The sequence below is a fragment of the Caretta caretta genome, chromosome 7 (assembly GCF_965140235.1).
Source record: "Caretta caretta isolate rCarCar2 chromosome 7, rCarCar1.hap1, whole genome shotgun sequence".
NCBI lineage: Eukaryota > Metazoa > Chordata > Testudines > Cheloniidae > Caretta > Caretta caretta.
Window position 1 is genome coordinate 89,099,236 of NC_134212.1, and position 22,212 is coordinate 89,121,447.

General features: G+C 39.4%; 1 protein-coding gene across 7 annotated transcripts in view; it reads left to right on the forward strand.

Moving 5' to 3' along the window:
• The window catches only part of PCDH15 (protocadherin related 15), a 1,356,473-nt gene that overhangs the window by 1,204,517 nt on the left and 129,744 nt on the right, over positions 1 to 22,212 (forward strand). For all 7 annotated transcript variants that reach the window (XM_048859211.2, XM_075130916.1, XM_048859220.2 and 4 more), the window contains 2 exons: positions 6,525 to 6,634; positions 8,697 to 8,837. In XM_048859211.2, coding sequence (XP_048715168.2) covers positions 6,525 to 6,634; positions 8,697 to 8,837 — 251 coding nt within the window. The remainder of the gene's footprint in view (positions 1 to 6,524; positions 6,635 to 8,696; positions 8,838 to 22,212) is intronic.

Consider the following 22,212-nt stretch of genomic DNA (forward strand, 5'->3'; position numbering starts at 1 on the left):
TAAGTGAGATCATTGCATGCAGCATCATACAAACATTTCATCAGGTCTAAATACTAAAGATATTTCTACCAACTTACCATCTACTTTAGCAATGCTAACACATGGGTAAACCAAATTGCCTGGTTGTTGGTGTTCACTGAGGATTAGGGGCCTTGCCATAAACTGGCACCTGGTCTGGCACCATCACAAACTATATCATTGACCATACACTATCAGTGGAATTCCTCCACTTCCCTGGCAAGGGAAGGATTTCCCAAGTAGAAATCTGTACTTGCCAATTAAACTGGCTTTTAAGGTTGCTTTGTGATATAGAGTGGCTATGAAGGGGTTAGTGAGCTACTGTGGGCTCTACCAGCTTCGCCCTGCTAAACTGGCCAGGAAGGGTTAGTGAGCTACTGTGGGCTCTACCAGCTTCGCCCTGCTAAACTTAAAACAGGTGCCAGACTTGGCGGGAGGTGTTAAAAAGGGGTGAGCACAGCTCATTTGGGCTGACCAGGAAGGAGATCAGGTCTTCATTTCTCTGGCTGAGAGAGAGAGGAATGGCTTGAGATCCAGCTGCCTGCCAGAGCTTCCCCAAAGGAAGGTAGGCCTGATGCGGGACAATAGTGTAATTTGTCACCAGTAACTTCATAGAATATCAGGGTTGGAAGGGACTTCAGTCCAACCCCCTGCTTAAAGCAGGACCAATCCCCAATTTTTGCCCCAGATCCATAAATGGCCCCCTCTAGGACTGAACTCACAACCCTGGGTTTAGCAGGCCAATGCTCAAACCACTGAGCTATCCCTCTGCCCCCCTGCCTTATCTGCTGGTGCTGAGTAACTCTGTTGCAGGTGTTATCCAGCCTAAGGGGATGGCAGCTTAGTAATAGACCTTTTGTTTCTTTACACCTGAGTGAGGACCTGGTAGAGAATTGTCCTGAGCCCAGAAGTGACCCAGTCACAGTGGCACAAAACATTTTAACTGTGTAAAAGATCTAGCTTCATGAATACAGCTACACAGACTTTGGAGGTAGAGAAGCATTATAACTAATACTATATTACCCAGCTTGCACCTCAGAAGAGGGTAATTTTCAGGAAAAATTCTGTTTACTGTGAATGAAGCAGATTTTTGTTTTGCCTTATTTAAATGGCAGTTGTTCAAAGCAGTCTGAGTGTTTTATATTGTCAGAATAAATCCCAGAAAGAAGTATTGGTGGCACTTAGAAAGATTAGATTGCAGGTAACGTGGCTGACGTATGTGATAAACGCAGTTATACTAAAACTCTTATGGTATATAAGGAGTTTATCACTAAGTTTATGACTTATGTTTATGACTATAACCATTACATGTGTCGTTCTTTGTGTGTATCTGGATATATGGGTACGTAACACTAGGAGACAGTGGAATATTTCAAATAATGTATTTAGGAAAATGATATATAGATATATAGTATATACCAGTAGATGTCCTTTCTGAGGGACAGGGTTGAGAGACAGGTGCTTTAGAATTCTCATGTTGTTGTTGGCAATGCCATACGTGTTGTGTAGATGAACAAAGAACTTAATTCTCTTAATTTAGAATAATTTATGACCACTCAATTCAAATTTAGGGGGGAAAAACCCCTGAGTTTGTTTGTTTATACTTTTATGCATACAGCCCTTTGCACTTACGTAGTCCATTCCCGCCAAGTATCTCAAAGCACTTTACAAATATTAATGTGATGGATGAAGACAAACAACATTGTTGTTAGGTAGGTAGGTAAAGTTTTCATTTGCAGATGGAAAACCTGAGGCACAGAGACATGAAGACCCATATCCTCAAAGCCATTTAATCTGAATCTTCATCATGTGCTTTAGCCACATGACTGTTCTTCCCCTTCTAATATTGTATTTGTATTGTAAATTGCAGACCAGGTGGGTTAGACAGGATCTTGAAACATAACTACTGTTGTGTCTTAACTTGCAAATACATAATTGTCCCTTTTTTTCTAAATAATTTTAAACTAGTGAATAAAGATGCCTCTCCCTACTGCCAAATTAATTTCACACTGAATTTATTTCCCAAGTGAAAACAATGCTTCTACTGTACATTTTAATCTTAAAAATGGAAAACAATGTATTTATCTCTAAAGACTGGGTATTATAGCTGAAGTACAGGGCAAAGAACAGTATTTTATCATCTGAGTTCTTCTGTCCTTTACCAATTCACTTATCCGTAGTTCAGCAAAAGGTTCTTAAGAGACCCACTGTATGTTCTAATTGAACTGATGTATTGCTCTTTGCACCTGATCGCCTTAGTTAAATCAGGGAAATGAAATCAATGAGGTGCAATTACTGGAAGGTTACAAAGAACGTGAATTCCCGTGGTTCTATCTCCACTTCCTTCAAATTCTCTCATATTGAAAACAAAAGCAGCTTCCTAATTGGTATTGATTTGTCAATCCATTGAATTCAGCAATGTCAGAATGGAAGTTACGAGATTGTGTCTCTCTTGTTGTTTCTTGGGAGGAGGGGCCAAGGGTGGTGGTTAAAGTACTAAAACCGAGTTGGGACCAAGTGTAGGTTTTTTAGATAAGAAATCTTGTATTTTTCACAGATTTCAATTGTGTGCATTTTGAAGAAAGAGTATTGCCAAGGAGTCTAATGTAACATAAAATAGATTTTAATTTCATCACTATCCTACACTGATGAACACAATAAATAAACTGAATTTTAAACTGCATGAAAATTGGTTTGATTGTCTTTTTCCATGTCACTAAGACCAATCTAAAAATGTACATTCATAATAATTGTGCAGATCTAGCTTTAGTGGTTTAGTAAAACAGATAGTTATAATGACTTTAATTTCTATAGTGGATAGCACACTTCCTGTAGAAGGACTGGAACCATGTTCTGTGTGTATGTGTCTTTGTAATTCTAGCAAACATCCCATCTTATATGAAAAATGCATACCGTAAGTCAGAAGCCCAGGTTAAATTGTAGGCATCCCAGTATATAATTGTTGAGTGATGGTCAGGTTTCAGTAGTTAAGGTTGCAAACAGGGATGCAATTAAAGAATGCAATTTTCAATCCTTCTATAGCTTTGAATAGAAAACATGGTGTGGGCTAAAACTTCTAAGATGATTCTGAAAACAGAATTTTTGAAAAAATATCATCTGAAATTAGTGTTGTAGTAATTGTAGACCACAGCCAGAATTTTCAAACCTGGGTCCCTAAAGTTAGGCTTCTAAATAAAGGCATCCTAATTTTCAGGGGTGCTGAGCATCTACAGATCCCAGTGAAATGTTGCTGAATGTCCACTTTTATTTATGTGCCTAACTTTAAATAGCCAAGTTCAAATTTTATTTGTCTATATCACATGAGTAGAATAAAAAGTGTGAGACTAGAAAGGAAAATATTTTTATTAAAGATCCAAATATCAAAACTTGTGGATGAATGCAAAAATCTGCTGCTGCCTGTCCTGTGGCCAGTGGCCCTTCAGGAGAGATCAGGGCCTAAATGACCCGTGATGACCCTGTGGGGAATATCTGGGGGCAATCAGGTGCTCCAGGTTGCATGCTTTAGCTAATTAGAAATGGAGCAGCTGAGTTGAAAAAAAAAACAGCTAGAACAGTATAAAAAAGAAGTTGCCAGAGGGTGGGGAGGAAGGAAGGAGTCTCTAGAGAAGCCTTGTGGTAGTTGGAGGAAACTACAGGATGTGGAATATGCCCTGAATGAGGGCTTGAAATTGACAGTAAAAACCCCAAAAGAACTGTCAGGGTCCCTGCAGAAGGGAAACAGTGGGGAGCTCCTGTCAGTAAGGTACAGGAAGAGAGCTAGTGTCTTCTTCTTGGCTAGATAGGAGCCAGGCTCAAGCCGTAGGCCTAGAAAGGGAGTAGGAAGATGAAGAGTGTTAATTTAATTTAATTTAATTTAATTTAATTTAATTTAATTTAATGGGGGCTCGGGGCTCTCAGCCCCACAGAGCTGACAGCTTGCAAGCCCCATGTAACCACCCTACAACCCACAGTTTGAGAACCCCTGGTAGCAGAACAGAAGACTGAACCCTAGTGTGGATGGGGTGGAGCAGCTAAATCTGTGAGGCAGGAGGGGCTGCTGGTGATTTACTGATGAGAGGACGCTAGAAGAAGAATACAGCTCTGGTGAGGAGGAAGCTGAAGCCTGGGACTATCTCTGTATTGGTTATTAATGAATAAAGTCTGTTGGTAACAAAAAAATAATGAAAAAGGAGTTATGGAAGGTAGAGTCTGACCCAGGACTAATTTATATAGCCAAAAGGGGAAATTGAGGCACTGGCCTGGGCTTGTGACACTGACACTTTATTTGCTCGTATTCAGCGTGAATATTACCTCGTCTTTTGCTGAAAGTTCCTGATGAGTTTACTTCCAATATCTCACTAAATTTATTGAAAGGAAGCTGTTTAAATTACATTAGCACTGATTCCATAGTTAAAAGTGAGGGATAGCTCCGCACTACTTCCTCCTTTACTTTTACTGGGGAAGGAAGCTCTGTGGCACTTATCAGTTGTTCTCCAAATGTTCCTGTAATTCTTGTGATTGGGTGAGGAGGGTTCTGCTGTAGATTATATAGTCATGTTGTTTTTCGTAAAAGTGTCACTCATGACACTCTTTTTATAGCGATAATGTACTAAATGTCCTAAAATTTGGACAGGGAGGTGTCTGAGGGTGGAATTTTATTTACTGTGTATCAGGAGGCAGCTAGTTAATTACATATAGTAAAATGAGCAGTTTAGATATGAGATATAATTACATATAATAAAATGAGCTGTCTAGATATAAGATACTAAGTGTTTCAAGGCCACAAAAACAAGGACAGGTGCCTGTTGGTGGAATATCATTTACAAAACAAAAGAATAATTAAACTTACATACAGATGAATGCCCAGAGAGATGTTCAAAGTGTAAGCTTCTCCTTTATTCTCAGCCGGCTAACTGATAGGTCTCAAAATGTAACCGTAAACAGAGAATCATCATGAATTGGGGGTATTTCCAATGGGTTCCCACAGGAATCAATTCTTCCCCTATGCTATTTAACATTTTTGTCAGTGACTGGAAAGAAAACATAAAATGATCACCTATAAAATTTGCACATGACAAACAAATTAGGGGTGTAGTAGATAATGAAGAGCACAGATCATTTATTCAGAGTGATCAAGATCACCTAGTAAACTGGGTGCAAGCAAACAATATGTGTTTTAATATGGCTAAATATAAATGTATATGCCTATGAACAATGAATGTAGGGCATACTTATAGGATGGTGGACTCTATCCTGGGAAGCAGAGACTCTGAGAAAGATTTTGGGGGGCAGAGGTGAATAGTCAGCTAAATATAGGCTCAAATGTGACGTTGTGGCCAAAAGAGGTAATTTGATACTGGGATGCGTAAACATGGGAATCTTGAGTAGGAGTAGAGAGGTTATTTTAGCTCTGTATTTGGCAGTGGTCTGACTGCTGATGGAATACTATGTCCAGATCTGGTGCCCTCGGTTCAAGAAGGATGTTGATAAATTGGAGAGGGTTCAGAGAAGAGCCACAAGAATGATTAAAGGATTAGACATCATGCCTTATAGTGATAAACTAAATAGATTTATCTCATTTAATTTAACAAAGAGAAGGTTAAGTGGTTACTTGATCATACTATATAAGTATCTATGTGAGGAACATATATGTAGTTATGAGCTCTTCTATCTAGCAGAGAAAGGTATAACACAATCCAATGTCTGGAAGTTGAAACTAGACAAATTCAGACTGGAAATAAAGTCTAAAACTTTAACTGTGAGGGTAATTAACCATTGGAATAACTTACTAAGGGATGTTGTGGTCTCTCCATCATTGACAATTTTTAAATCAAGATAGGATATTTTTCTGAAAGAATTGCTCTAGTAATTATTTTGAGGACGTTCTATGGCCTGTGTTATATAGGAGGTCAGATTATGTGATCACAATGGTCCTTTCTTGCCTTGGAATCTATGAATTTGTGGATGTGGAAGGGGAGATAGTTTTCACATGTATAACTTTAATTGTGTGACCTTTTCCACTGACTTCACTAGGATTACTCATGAGCTTATGTGCATGCTTAAATGCTTTGCTGAATTGAGGTCTAAATGCAGGAAGCAGTGGATTTCCTGAAAAGCATCTTGGTTTTTATAAAGTTACTAATATAGGAACCTTTCCCCACATGTATTTCTATCAGGGGTCATTTTCATTTAGCAGAGCATCTCTCTATAAAGTGCCTTTTTTGGTGATAACTATTGGTTGATTTCTTCCAGGTGGTGAGTATTATTAGCTCCTGCTATCTTTATCCCCTATTTTTCTCTTTGTTATACCTTGAGGATGTGTTATATCCTCACATTGTCATATTTCATATGTTAGCTATCTTAATTTCCAGTAGACAGTCAATACTGCTGCAAGGATTACACTCTGCCATGTTAATCAGGTCCTCAATTGTCATCCTGCTGTGGCAACCTAATAGTTGTGGAGAAATGCTAATATAGAGAATAAATGTGTCAATCTGATTCTGCAGACCCCCGCCAGTGAGTGAAGGTGCACCCAAAGGAACTCTGATTGCTGTCGTAACTGCTGCTGCCTTGAATCAGACTATTGTATATTCAATTGTTTCAGGAAATGAAGATGGTAAGTAAGAGTATCTCAATAAAGTTGCAGATTATGCTGTATGGTACATTCATTAAATGTAAACAATTTCAGGAAGTGGTGTGTATATATAAATAAAACAGCCAGTGCTAAATCCTGCCTCACCCAAGCCAAGCCCAAGTAGGAGCTCCTGCTGCCATTACCCTGCTTTCATAAACCTGCTGCACCCTGCCTATGCAGCAGAACTGAATTGATGCCCTTTAGGGCTGAGGAAAGGGAAGCAGAGTTTGCTCCTTAAAATGTAAGAGAGATTTTCTATAGCTCAGTAAGAGTAAGTACTCTAGCTAAAATGTCAGAAGTTGTTTGTATGGAGAACCAAACAAACATACATGCCAATTGATATTAGATTCTTCAGTTGTGTCATTAAAATATATATAATGTGCTTTTGAGTGTGCAACCTAAATCTATCCTTTGTATAATTGGGATGCTCACTACCCCTGCAATGTGATTTGTATTGATTATCGTATATTGTATCATGAACACTTGAAAAATATCATAGAGCCACATAATAATCCCCTTCATGAAGAAATCTCACTTGAAAAATCTCCGTGCAGTATTTTCAAGGCATCGTCCCCCTAGGTGAATGGGCTTGTGGCTGAACAGAAGGTACAGGAAGGAATAGTGTAAGTTCATTGATGATCCTAAATTCACAACAAAATCCAGTTGCAATACTACTGTCTTTTCGTTGTCCATGAAAATGGCTAGTCTACCAAACTGGTTCCTGCTGTATGCAGTGTAGTTGTGGCCATCACTGGATATTAGAGAGACAAGATGGGTGGGGTAATATTTTTATATTACCTTGTCTCTCTAAACTGCTCTCTGGCACCCCTATTCATCCTGCCAGTATGTCTCACTGTTGGTCATTCTGCCACAGGTGACCTGGCTGTGGCTTCATACTGTGCTTCCTCTCCTGGGAGCAGATGTAAAACATTGAATGGGATTTAATGTTAGTGACCCTCAAGTATTCACATACGGTGGATTTTCTGACAGGTAATCTTGAGGTCTGCCACATAGAGCAGCTGGTCCTCAGAACTATCTTCTGGCCAGCTCTGCCAATAAAATGGTGCAGAACCTCAACTGCACAGTGTTCAAATAGAATTGCTTCTGACCTATCTCATGGCTGGGATGAAAGTGTATATATAGTGTAGTGTTGTAATCATGTCATGATCATGGTGAGGAAATGGAATTGGGGCATGGAAGCTTGCATTCCTCCCCCCCCCCGGCTCACCTCGCCCGGCACTCCTGCCAGGAAGCAGGGTCAGCTCATGGGGGCTTTGCCCACTCCCCAGCAGGAGCTCCAGGCAGGCGGAGTGCAGCAAGCCCCCGTGACCTGACCCTGTTCCTCAGCAGGAGTGCTGCATGGGCACCCATTTTTCCGAGGCCCCGCAATTGGCCATGGCCCCTGGGGATGGGCCCTGCTGGCCCAGCAGCTAATCTGTCACTTGTGGGCTATTCCCTTGCCATAGCTGAATCCACTTCTCTTCTTCTGACTTGCCAATGATCTACAAACAAAAATTACATGCCGACTTAAATGCACATGTTAAGACCTTTTCTTTTTCCATTCTGTGCCCTGGGCCTTCTAGAGTGACAACTATGAATGTCAAGTCTGCAAGTCATGGCTATCAACAGAGCTGTAGGTTGAATTGGTGGTACCAATACTGAGCTACTTACAGAGAAGTCTGATTTGTTTTAATATACTGTAGACTGGCATTAACCTTCTCCCAGCTGTGGGAATAGTTTATATATCCAGATAGTTTTTTCAGCTTGCCCTGAAGTTTGTTGTTCCAGAACCAGATTCCAGTACCCACATCAGCAGTTTGCCCTTTTCATGAGAACAATAACAAATGCAGCTGGGGAGATGGACTATGGAGGCCTTAGGGTGGTGAAGGCTTCGATCCCTCAACCCCATGTAGTAGGAGACAGGAATGAATAATGTCTTTACAAGAATGGAAACACGTAATCTTAAAGATTTTGAGGAAACATCCTATTAGTATCTACAGGTTTTAGAAAGTTACTTGTTTGTTTGTTTTTTGCTGGATTCCAGATGTGTTTGACATTAATAACAGAACAGGTGTTATCTTCATTAAAAAGCCTCTTGACTATGAAAGTGTGAAAAGCTATGAACTTCGGGTACAAGCAGACTCACTACAAGTGGTTCGATCCAATCTACGTGTCCCTTCCAAAAGTAAGTTGTATTTCATGTATTTTCAAAAATATAAACATATTTAATTTAATAAAACTACGTTTTGAGAATAAATAATGTTACTGTGTAACTTCATCTTGCAGGGTATTGATAACCAATCACTCTAACCAGTTATATAATAATTTTGTATTGCTTTATTTTCACGATGTATGTAGATAGTGATACCAAGTAAATCACAAAATATGTATTAAAGCCTCCCTAGTAGTGTCTTTTCCTAGGAATGGGATCCATGGAAGAGATAATAATGCCTAATTACTCATTATATCCATGATATATATTTGTAACTTTCATTATCCACAGGAAAACAGGCCTCCGAGAGTTGTAATTATACTGAATATTAATTCAGTTTCTCCTTTTAATTGAAACATAAAACCCATCAAAACCTCTCTAAAGCAAAGTTTAAGAATATTTTTTTCAGATAAAATATACAACCCAAATACACACAACTCACCATTTCTGCAGGGCTGATACTTGTTTGCAGAGGAGATTGGTGGGTTCTAAAGTTCTCTGATGCAACTTGTAAACTTATCTCTAGGTGAAACTTCAAAGTGGAGCCAATTTTTTAATATCAATCAGGTAAAAAAAATTAACACCAATAATATTATTTTTACTCCAAAAATATGAATCATAATCTATCCAAAACGACATGTCTCCTACTGGAAATGCTAAATATAACTGGTAAGCAACACCCAATAATCAGTTAGCAAATTTCATGGTCCCTTTTTTTTTTTTTAATAGCACCTATTCTGTACACTGATTGAGAACACCCTTACAGTATGCTCTTTATTTTGGTAGGGTTTTAAGAAATATAGTTCTGAAAAATAAGAACTTTGCTAGGAACTTCTAAATGCTCATAATAATAACATTGCATAAGAGAAGTTGTGTTAACTGGTCAATTTAAATGATTAAAGCTTATGATAGTTTAACTTGTCACATTCTTCTTACTTCACCACAATTAACTAAACTTAATGGGCAAAAACAATAGAATAGTTTGCTGGACTTTCCACTATTATGAGGAGGCAGGCAATGTGTGCTATGTACAGGCTCTGTTTTTCTTTATGGCTGAGAAAAACCTTTGCAAATATTTGGGATGTTCTCTTTTCTTTTCATGCTACTTTCTGAACATGTCAACGTGATGATTTAAATGGGCAAACATACCAAGTAATACTTGTAGTTTAATGTGGCACAGATATTTATGCCCTTGCACACACACACACACATTCATATGTACAATGAAGAATGTGCAAACTATGCCAGTACTAGACAGCTTCCTGTCTTAAGAGATCATCCAAAGTATATTTGAAGTGTCCTCAAAGATATTGGGCCTGATTCTCCATTGCCTGACAACTTGCATAGTCATTTAAATTGATACAAAGTGAATGCAAAGTTGAGGTACAATGCTACTAAATCAAAATGAAAGCAGTTTACATCCATTTTGCGCTGAAGTAAATAGCGATGCAAGGCACGGGGCTACAGGGAATCAGCTCACTGAGAGCAGTCCTGCTACTGCTTTGTTAGAAGACTACTTACCGGAAGGAACTGATTTATTTCAGTTCCCTAGTTACTCATAATAGGCAAGTTTCACTGTGTAATATGTTCTGCTGTCATGTCTGAAGTGAACCTTGGCTCCAGGGCATGGTCTGCTGTGGATGTGGTTATGTTATACCAATATAACAGTTATTCTGTGATTTTTATTTCTGGACTTTCCTCTTGGCTTAGAGCTGGCCTTAAAAATCCATTGTGATCCCTTGGTCCTGTGACTGCTCTGCACCTGGCTAGCCCTTAGCACAGTTTAGAACACCAAGGTCTGTTACGGTAGGTGGGAATCACTGAGGTACGGGGCACTTTCCTTTTCCCCAGCCATGCCCCCTGCCCAAACCACGGGGATGGTGACATAGGAGGCACTATCATGCTTCTACACTAGGAAGATCTTCCTATAGCTAGGTAAGCCAGTGATTCAGTTCACACTAGAGGGGAAATCTAGCCTTCCATCTTTTTAGGATCAAAATTGACACTTGATCTGAAAAATCATGACAGGTAGTATTTTCTACACAAAAGTGCTGGTCTTAAAAAAAAAAAAAAAAAAGTTGGCAAGTGTTATAGGTTATCCTCAAGATGTGATCAAACTTACTGAAATGATTGTACATTGTTTTGTGTTTTAAGTAAATGTTAATGTTAATTTGTTCAACTTTGTATTCATATTATAAAATTGAAATTACACATCAAACACATTTCAATGTAGAAGAATATATAAATCTTTGCCTATCTAAAGTGCTGTAATCGTGGGCCAGACCGTAAGGGATTTTAAAAGGCCTTGTGAAAATAACAAAGGATATACCATTGGGTAATAACCTTGTAAATAAGAATAAATTGATGAGACAAGGTTGGTGAGGTAATATCTTTTATTGGACCGATTTCTGTTGGTGAGAGAGACAAGCTTTCAAGCTTATACAGAGCTCGTCTTCAGTTCTGGGAAACTAACTCAAAGCTCATCATCAGAAGCAAGCTCTCCACAGATCACGACACACCAACTCAAAGCAGCACGAGACCCTGCCAGAACAACAGATGCAAAACCAGCAGACATGTCTCCTCTGCTACAGTGATCACCACCCCCCACAATACACCTTTCAAGATCCATGGGCCTACACATGCCTATCACAACATGTGGTGTACCTCATCCAGTGTACTAAATGCCCCACTAGCAACTATGTGGGTGAAACCAGATAATCACTACACTCTAATAAAAGATAAAAACACGATATCATCTGTTGGTGAACACTTTTCACAAAGCAATTACTCTATGTCTGACCAATCAGTCTTCATCCTCAAAGGAAACCAGCACAACATCTTCAAAAGATGAGCCTGGGAGATTAAATTCATAACTTTGCTAGACACTAAAAATCATGGATTGAATAGAGACACTGTTTTTACGGCTTGTTAAAACAATCTGTAATCCACTAACAACCCCCTCTCAAGATGCTTACCTGTTGTCCTTTCTTTTCTCCCTGTGACTGGAAGGGTGTCAATGGGTCACTTGACCTTGAATGGTCCATTGAAATAGGTGTTAGCCACTTAAGCTAAACAATCTGTTCAAATCTTGACAGGTTTCAGAGGAACAGCCGTGTTAGTCTGTATTCGCAAAAAGAAAAGGAGTACTTGTGGCACCTTAGAGACTAACCAATTTATTTGAGCATGAGCTTTCGTGAGCTACAGCTCACTTCATCAGATGCATACCGTGGAAACTGCAGCAGACTTTATATATACACAGAGAATATGAAACAATACCTCCTTCCACCCCACTGTCCTGCTGGTAATAGCTTATCTAAAGTGATCAACAGGTGGGCCATTTCCAGCACAAATCCAGGTTTTCTCACCATCCACCCCCCCACACAAATTCACTCTCCTGCTGGTGCTAGCCCATCCAAAGTGACAACTCTTTACATAATCAAGTCGGGCTATTTCCTGCATAAATCCAGGTTTTCTCACATCCCTCCCACCCCCATACACACACAAACTCACTCTCCTGCTGGTAATAGCTCATCTAAACTGACCACTCTCCAAGTTTAAATCCAAGTTAAACCAGAACATCTGGGGGGGGGGGGGTAGGAAAAAACAAGAGGAAACAGGCTACCTTGCATAATGACTTAGCCACTCCCAGTCTCTATTTAAGCCTAAATTAATAGTATCCAATTTGCAAATGAATTCCAATTCAGCAGTTTCTCGCTGGAGTCTGGATTTGAAGTTTTTTTGTTTTAAGATAGCGACCTTCATGTCTGTGATTGCGTGACCAGAGAGATTGAAGTGTTCTCCGACTGGTTTATGAATGTTATAATTCTTGACATCTGATTTGTGTCCATTTATTCGTTTACGTAGAGACTGTCCAGTTTGACCAATGTACATGGCAGAGGGGCATTGCTGGCACATGATGGCATATATCACATTGGTGGATGTGCAGGTGAACGAGCCTCTGATAGTGTGGCTGATGTTATTAGGCCCTGTGATGGTGTCCCCTGAATAGATATGTGGGCACAATTGGCAACGGGCTTTGTTGCAAGGATAAGTTCCTGGGTTAGTGGTTCTGTTGTGTGGTATGTGGTTGTTGGTGAGTATTTGCTTCAGGTTGCGGGGCTGTCTGTAGGCAAGGACTGGCCTGTCTCCCAAGACTTGTGAGAGTGTTGGGTCATCCTTTAGGATAGGTTGTAGATCCTTAATAATGCGTTGGAGGGGTTTTAGTTGGGGGCTGAAGGTGACCGCTAGTGGCGTTCTGTTATTTTCTTTGTTAGGCCTGTCCTGTAGTAGGTAACTTCTGGGAACTCTTCTGGCTCTATCAATCTGTTTCTTTACTTCTGCAGGCGGGTATTGTAGTTGTAAGAAAGCTTGACAAGCTTAAATAGACAGGCTTAAATAGAGACTGGGAGTGGCTAAGTCATTATGCAAGGTAGCCTGTTTCCTCTTGTTTTTTCCTACCCCCCCCCCCCCAGATGTTCTGGTTTAACTTGGATTTAAACTTGGAAAGTGGTCAGTTTAGATGAGCTATTACCAGCAGGAGAGTGAGTTTGTGTGTGTATGGGGGTGGGAGGGATGTGAGAAAACCTGGATTTATGCAGGAAATAGCCCGACTTGATAATGTAAAGAGTTGTCACTTTGGATGGGCTAGCACCAGCAGGAGAGTGAATTTGTGTGGGGGGGTGGAGGGTGAGAAAACCTGGATTTGTGCTGGAAATGGCCCACCTGTTGATCACTTTAGATAAGCTATTACCAGCAGGACAGTGGGGTGGGAGGAGGTATTGTTTCATATTCTCTGTGTATATATAAAGTCTGCTGCAGTTTCCACGGTATGCATCTGATGAAGTGAGCTGTAGCTCACGAAAGCTCATGCTCAAATAAATTGGTTAGTCTCTAAGGTGCCACAAGTACTCCTTTTCTTTTTTTTCTTTCTTGACAAGCTTTCTTACAACTACAATACCCACCTGCAGAAGTAAAGAAACAGATTGATAGAGCCAGAAGAGTTCCCAGAAGTTACCTACTACAGGACAGGCCTAACAAAGAAAATAACAGAACGCCACTAGCGGTCACCTTCAGCCCCCAACTAAAACCCCTCCAACGCATTATTAAGGATCTACAACCTATCCTAAAGGATGACCCAACACTCTCACAAGTCTTGGGAGACAGGCCAGTCCTTGCCTACAGACAGCCCCGCAACCTGAAGCAAATACTCACCAACAACCACATACCACACAACAGAACCACTAACCCAGGAACTTATCCTTGCAACAAAGCCCGTTGCCAATTGTGCCCACATATCTATTCAGGGGACACCATCACAGGGCCTAATAACATCAGCCACACTATCAGAGGCTCGTTCACCTGCACATCCACCAATGTGATATATGCCATCATGTGCCAGCAATGCCCCTCTGCCATGTACATTGGTCAAACTGGACAGTCTCTACGTAAACGAATAAATGGACACAAATCAGATGTCAAGAATTATAACATTCATAAACCAGTCGGAGAACACTTCAATCTCTCTGGTCACGCAATCACAGACATGAAGGTCGCTATCTTAAAACAAAAAAACTTCACATCCAGACTCCAGCGAGAAACTGCTGAATTGGAATTCATTTGCAAATTGGATACTATTAATTTAGGCTTAAATAGAGACTGGGAGTGGTTAAGTCATTATGGAAGGTAGCCTGTTTCCTCTTGTTTTTTCCTACCCCCCCCCCCCAGATGTTCTGGTTTAACTTGGATTTAAACTTGGAGAGTGGTCAGTTTAGATGAGCTATTACCAGCAGGAGAGTGAGTTTGTGTGTGTATGGGGGTGGGAGGGATGTGAGAAAACCTGGATTTATGCAGGAAATAGCCCGACTTGATTATGTAAAGAGTTGTCACTTTGGATGGGCTAGCACCAGCAGGAGAGTGAATTTGTGTGGCGGGGTGGAGGGTGAGAAAACCTGGATTTGTGCTGGAAATGACCCACCTGTTGATCACTTTAGATAAGCTATTACCAGCAGGACAGTGGGGTGGGAGGAGGTATTGTTTCATATTCTCTGTGTATATATAAAGTCTGCTGCAGTTTCCACGGTATGCATCTGATGAAGTGAGCTGTAGCTCACGAAAGCTCATGCTCAAATAAATTGGTTAGTCTCTAAGGTGCCACAAGTACTCCTTTTCTTTTTGTTCAAATCTTGTGTTTCGCAGTGACACTTTGAGCTAGTTTCCCAGACTTGGAAAAGAGCTCTGTGCAAACTTCTCCCACCAACAGAAGATGGTCCAATAAAAGATATTACAGCTCTTCTGCCAGAAACTATGCCCAAGGTTAATCAGACCAAGCATGTTTCTATTTACAATTAACATTGTTGCAAATAACACTCATGTATAGTTACCCGTATCTTATGCAAGAAAGTTGCTGTGATGTTGCATGAGGGCCCCTAAAATACCACATCAGTAAAAAGAACGAGAAGTACTTGTGGCACCTTAGAGACTAACAAATTTATTTGGGCATAAGCTTTCGTGGACTAAAACCCACTTCATCAGATTCATAGAGTGGAAAATACAGTAGGAAGATAGATATAGTATATATATATATCTATATACTATATAAGGCAATGCCATCTTTTCATGCTCTCTGAATTCAGAGAACATGAAAAGATGGGGGTTGCCTTAGCAACGCTAATGAGACAAATCGATTACAGTGGGCTATTATCACCAGAGGAAAAGTCACTTTTATAGTGGTAATCAGGATGTCCCATTTCAAACAGTTGACAAGAAGGTGTGAGTAACAGTAGGGGGAAAAATTAGCATGGGGAAACAGTTTTTAGTTTGTGTAATGACCCATCCACTCCCGGTCTTTATTCAGGCCTAATTTGATGGTGTCCAGTTTGCAAATTAATTCCAGTTCTGCAGTTTCTCATTGGAGTCTGTTTTTGAAGTCTTTTTGTTGAAGAATTGCCACTTTTAGGTCTGTAGCTGAGTGTCCAGGGATGTTGAAGTGTTCTCCATCTGGGTTTTGAATGTGTTAATTCTGTTGTAAAACATCTGATTTGTGTCCATTTATTCTTTTGCATATAGACTGTCCACTTTGACCAATGTACATGGCAGAGGGGCATTGCTGGCACATGATGGCATATATCACATTGGTAGATGTGCAAGTGAACGAGCCCCTGATGGTGTGGCTGATGTGATTAGGTCCTATGATGGTGTCCCTTGAATAGATATGTGGACAGAGTTGGCAACCTTCCTACTGTATTTTCCACTCCATGATGAAGTGGGTTTTAGCCCATGAAAGATGATGCCCAAATAAATTTGTTACTCTCTAAGGTGCCACAAGTACTCCTAGTTCTTTTTGCTGATACAGACTAACACGGCTACCACTCTGAAAACAATCAGTAAGTAACTTATGACACTCGGGTCTGAGGCTTTTGGTACCACTCACTGCAGGTTATAATTCTGTTGCTTTTTTTAAAAAATGCTTGATTATTTCCGCCTACCACCTGACAAAAAAAACCCCACCAAAACATGGAAGTGGGTGGAAAAGGGCATAGGTTCAGCGTAGAGTTCAAGGAACCCTATAAAAAGAGGTAAAACTGTTCTATATTTAAACTGAGTTGTATTCCAACATGTATGTAATAATTTAGCATAAGAAATCCCTACTGTGTAAAACACCTTTAACCTAATTTTATTACACTCAGATCAACTTGGAATTTATGTAATACACGTTTGAATCAAAATGCATTCTATGCTAGGACTGTTGCTAGTTAGATCTACAGAAATGAATGATTCTACATTTAGCAGTGTCATATAACGTATGAAAATTACAGTGTATAGCTACTAGGAAAGCGTTTACAAATATTAATTGATACAGTGTGTACCAGAAGATTAGCTTTATGGATACTAAAACGGAAGATACAAAGAATTCAACAAAAATAACTAGTAAATAGTGTTTCAGAGTAGCAGCCATGTTAATCTGTATCCGCAAAAAGAAAAGGAGTACTTGTTGCTGTAGCTCACGAAAACTTATGCTCAAATAAATTTGTTAGTCTCTAAGATGCCACAAGTCCTCCTTATTTTTTTAGTAAATAGTGGTCACGCAGGCTCAGTCCTTCACTTCTGAGCACTAATACATGTTGCATCAGTCTCCAGCACACTCTCTGGCTTATGCTGCGAGCAGCAGTGACTGATTCTGGAAGAAGCCTGGTCAGTCCCTGAATGTAGGATTGTTGCAGTGAGGAGCCTTTCTGAGGGAGAAACAAGAATAGAAGATTTATTTGAAGCCTATGAAATAGATCTTTTCCCCCATTCCAAAGTTTGTGTATTTCAAGTCATTTTCATATCAAGAGATTCCAGTGTATAGCCACTAGGAAAGCCTGAGGGGAAGAATTTGAAAGTGAAGCACATATTGATTATCATGGAAGCCTCGTCTTCCTTAAATAATCATCCTATAAGTACAGATTTGTTAACAATTTTGTATATACATTTTAAATAATATCAAATTATATTGACAGTAGAAGAAAATACATGCCATTGGGAGTGGTAATGAGCCCAAGTGATTGACTCTTGCCTGGTGGAGCTAAAGAAGGAGGCAGGTGGCTATCAGGACCTGAGCCACCCAACTCCAATGGGGCTTCCTTTCCCTTGGGGGAGGCTGAGTTGGGGGCAAGGTTGGCTCCCTATGCCACTGGGGAAGGGAAGCCCCAGGGCCATGATTCCTGGTGCTGAACATCTCAGGCCTTGGTTGCTTGGATGGTGTGGGGACTGGTGGGCCCCTCAGCAGCTGCAGCCAGACTCAGGACCTCAGGGACGGGGCCATGTCTGTCCCCAGCACACTGCTGGGCTTCTAGCTACTGCTTCAGCCTCTGCTGTCTCTGGCTATGGGGGGTTGGGTTCCCCCTCCGTGTTGCACCTCTGCTTTAAATTGTTCTACCAAATATTCAGAAACACTGCTGTAGATTTCCAAATGAAGTACAGAGACAATTTGATAATTACGTGTAACAATTTCTGCTTATATTGAAGGAGCTCCCCTTATCAAACTTATCTCAGACTCAACAGGAAAACCCAGGAATAGTTTTGCCACCAAACAGCTTCTGCATTGCAATAAGTTTTCTAAACCCAAAGTCTTTCAGACTCAATCAACATTGTACTGGTGACTTTTCCTAGGAATTGTAAAATTTTAAAATGTGCCTGAAAAGCTCTGAGTTCCTTAAAGTAACTTGAATTTTCTCTTCCCTGCCCCCCCCCCTCCCCATTATATTAAGGAACTGTGTGATTTTTTCCAAGCCTTTATAGTTTAATGTATTTAATAATGTTGTTTCTCCTGCTAACATGATTGTTCTTTGGCTGTGGATAATATAGGAGAATAGTATGCAAATTCAAAATGTGATGTTTAACTAACCCTCTTGGTGAACTGGTCTGCACTTCCATGATCTTTGGTTCTGACCTAAAAAAGCTCTGTTCTTCAAGACGTAGTAGGGCAGTGCAGATATCACAGCTTCTTATCAAAAAAACAGAGTGAAAGTTAAACTCAAAGTGAAGTTTGCAGAAGTGTACTAAACAGGGTAATAACTTTTTTAAGGCTGCTGAACTAAGCTTCAGTTTGTAGCATGGCATTTCCAAAGGGTCATGCAGACAAAACGGGGCTGGCATACAGTGAAAAGTAATTAAACACTACAGTGTCCATCCATCTGGGAAATGATTAACACAGCTAGAATAGGGCATGATTTTTTTTCTACTTCTGATTATTGAAAAAAAGAAACCCCAGAAGGGAGAAATATTGAAGCAAATTGAATCCATTGTGCTTAATCAATCTGTGATGAATCATTTCATCATATATCATCATACTGAATCTCAATAAAATATTACGCAACAGTGAAAGTATCACACAATCTATTTAAACTGTTAAACCTGAGATATATATGGGAAATTTTAGGTGCCATTAGCTTTGAATATTAGCATGGCCGTGCAATGATACATTAACTTAGAGCACAAGTAATAAATCTAATAGAAACTAATTCCATTACAACTAAGCAAAATAAATACATATTTTTAAAAATCTTGTAACAATCTTATATAGAAAGGATGCTCTAATGTCACTTAAATTACTTAATCTTGTGCCTCAGGTCCCCATCTATAAAATGAGGATAATACTTCCCTAACTTACAGGGTGTTGGGAGGAGAAAATCCACTAATGATTGTGAAGTGCTCAGATAGTACAATGATCAGGGCCATAAAAGTAGATACAAGGAATAAGAAGCTTCCCCCAGAGGTGATTATGAATGGGCAGAGTCCCTACCTTGTGCACTCAACACATTATACAAAAATACTGAGTTAATGCCCAAAACTACCTTTCTTCCTGGGTCTTAAAGTTATGTTTGTATCTGCACCACTGATTGATTGGAAAAGATCAAACTCCAGTATCTAATCCACTGTCACCATGTTTGACATATGTTCCAAATTGTATTGGTATATCTAAACAATACGCAACATTTTTTCAAGAGTATTTTCCCCCTTCATCTTAGCTAAAATATACACGGCTGAATTTCAAGCAGTAATTATTTTTCACCACTCTAGGAACACATTCCTTCTTGGGTTACAATTCTGGCTTTTGGGAACTCGCACTGACTTAACTGGAGCCAGGATTTTCACCTCTCATGTTTGTTTTCTTTTCCAGAATTCCTTTGTCGCTGCTCACCCATTTCCCTTGTAGTACTCACAGAATAACAATTGCAGTATATTCTTTAGGCCATAGTTTCTTTGTAATCTTTGTTTAAAATATTGGCTAATTTGTGGGTTAACTAACGTACTGAGCTGACATTGTTCCTGCACATCTATGTATTGCATTTGTGTTTTTCCCCAAACTCCATTCTGTACAAGTGATATCATGAGGTTGGATTGCATGAAGTCATATTAACAGAGAGCTTTATATAGTTTCTCACAGTCCATCTCTGCAGCTAGCAAATGATGCAGCAGTAATGTTACTCTACCTGTGGTTTTACTTTTTGCAACGTCCCAAAACCCTATCACACTGACTCAGAACCATTCTCAACTTTACCAGTCTCTACACTTGAGGTCCCCTTGGTTCCATTAAGAATTATCTGTAATGTACACATACCTAAGTCCATGTTGTCATTTGCTGAAGGATTTTTATGATCATTGTCTTCCTTTCTTCTGTTTTCTTTGTAATTTACAGGTGAGTTTTTCCCCAGGGGCACTGTGTGTCCCTTGAGCACTAGCTCTTCTACCTATGTTATATTTACTTCGACATCTGCTCCAGTTTAAGAATCAGTCCTCATTTTTGGTAGAGAAATCTTCACTTGCATAGTTATTTTTCACGAGAGTCTGTCCTTTTTTGCAAAGGTAACATATAGGCAACATGTCATTTAATTAGGTACAATATGCACCCTCATGTAGCATACACAGTAAAAATTCAGTAACTGACCCTCTTGTGCACTATTTACCATGGTATTCTATAGAGAAAGCATTGTATAATGTCACAGAATTTTAGAAATGGTAAATGAAAATGCCAATTAGATTATGTAGTCCGTCCTCTGACAAATGCAATATTGTTCTCTGTGGTATATTTTCCAATATTTTGAACAGCCTAGCCATAAAAACAAATAAAGAAGAGGGTAGGGACGCCACCACCCAAAATCCTTTGTAGAAAGGTCACAGATAATAAATGTGTGGGACAATAGGTTCTTTTTAAAATGAAGACCACTACAAGTATGTACGTGTGCGTACACGTGTTAGAGAGAGAGAGAGAGAGAGAGAAAGAAAATGTGTGTAAAAAATGTATAATACATACCATATGATATAGTTGTTGCATTCCATTCTTGATGGATAGGTAACTGTAGTGGAAAGTGCTGAATAGATAAATAATGTAGTGGATAGATGCTTTCAGTACATGCTAAAAATATCAAGGTAATCATGCTCCAATAAGTTACATACTTCCCTGTAATGGAGAGTCCTTGACATCTAAATTTGATTTCTATACTTACCTGTTGTATATCTTTCTATTTTCTGGTCATCGTGTTCTTTCTTGATGAGTTTTAATTAGATTATATGCTACTCTAGAGTTCCAGGGCATTGAATTGATGAACCACCGTGGAACTAGATGACACTGAAATGATGAACCACTGTGGAGATAGGTGACTTTGAATGAACCATTCTGTGACATGGAATTAATGTACCATTCAGATTTTAGATGATGCTGAATTGATGTAAGTTCCCTTGTTAGATACCACGAAATTGATGAACCATTTTGGAGTTTGGTGACAGTGAATTGATGAGCCACTCTGAAGCCAGAATGGCATAGGAAGAATGAACCATCCTGGAGTTAGATAACACTAAATTGATGAACTGTTCTGCCATTAAATGATACTGCATTTTGAAAAATTCAGAAGTCAAATACTGAGTTCTCAACTGTGTGGTAATCTAGTTGTTGATTGAACTAGACACAACAAGAGTGTGAATATACATCATATCATTAGACAAAAATTAAAATGTAAACATAACTATACATGTAAACATTACTAAAATTTGCCCATAGAGTTAGTGGCACAAATTGATGGCCTAATAATCTTCAAACAAACAAACAAAAACCAGCAATAAACTAATGAGGAAAGAAAATGATATATTGCTTTGGAGTAAGATAACATTATAAACAGTGAGTTAAATTGAGTTATTGTAAAAATATTATGTTAATTAATGTAAAATTCTTCTCTTGGGTTCAGTTCAATTGCAGTAACTCCTATAACTGTAAGAGTCCAATGACATGATATTGCACATGATATTGCACATTTCAAATTAGAAGTCATTATAGTGTCAGATGATAGTGAATTTGAAAGCTTAGAGATGCGAGGCTGAGGAGTCAGCAGATTGAGATGTTGAATCATGGATGATTTGAAGTTTTATTTACTTAGATTGTTATCTCTTTGGGGCAGGGTCTTTTTATTATGTGTTTGTACAATGTTTAGCATAGTGGAACCCTGATTCATGACTCGGGCCACTGCAGTACAAATAAATAAGAACAATTAATAGCTTCCTTATGAAGTCCTGTGAATTCTCCCTTATTGTTAGACAGGGACAGAAAAAGATGATGATGAGATACAGAAAGAAGAGGCACGTATGGAAAACTAGAGAGGGGAATAAAAAAGAGAGATTGCTGTTTAAGGATGGAAGACTAAAGAAAAAATTGAGAGAATTAAGGAGATGAAGGAGAGAGGGGTGATATATCTCCAAATTAAACTGTCCCAGTTTTAAAAATCAAAGTATTTGTATGTCTGTCTCTTCCCCAATATGTGGTTAATCGATCCTCTACTGAGGAAACACTGGTATGTCACTTTGCTAAGGAGAGGCT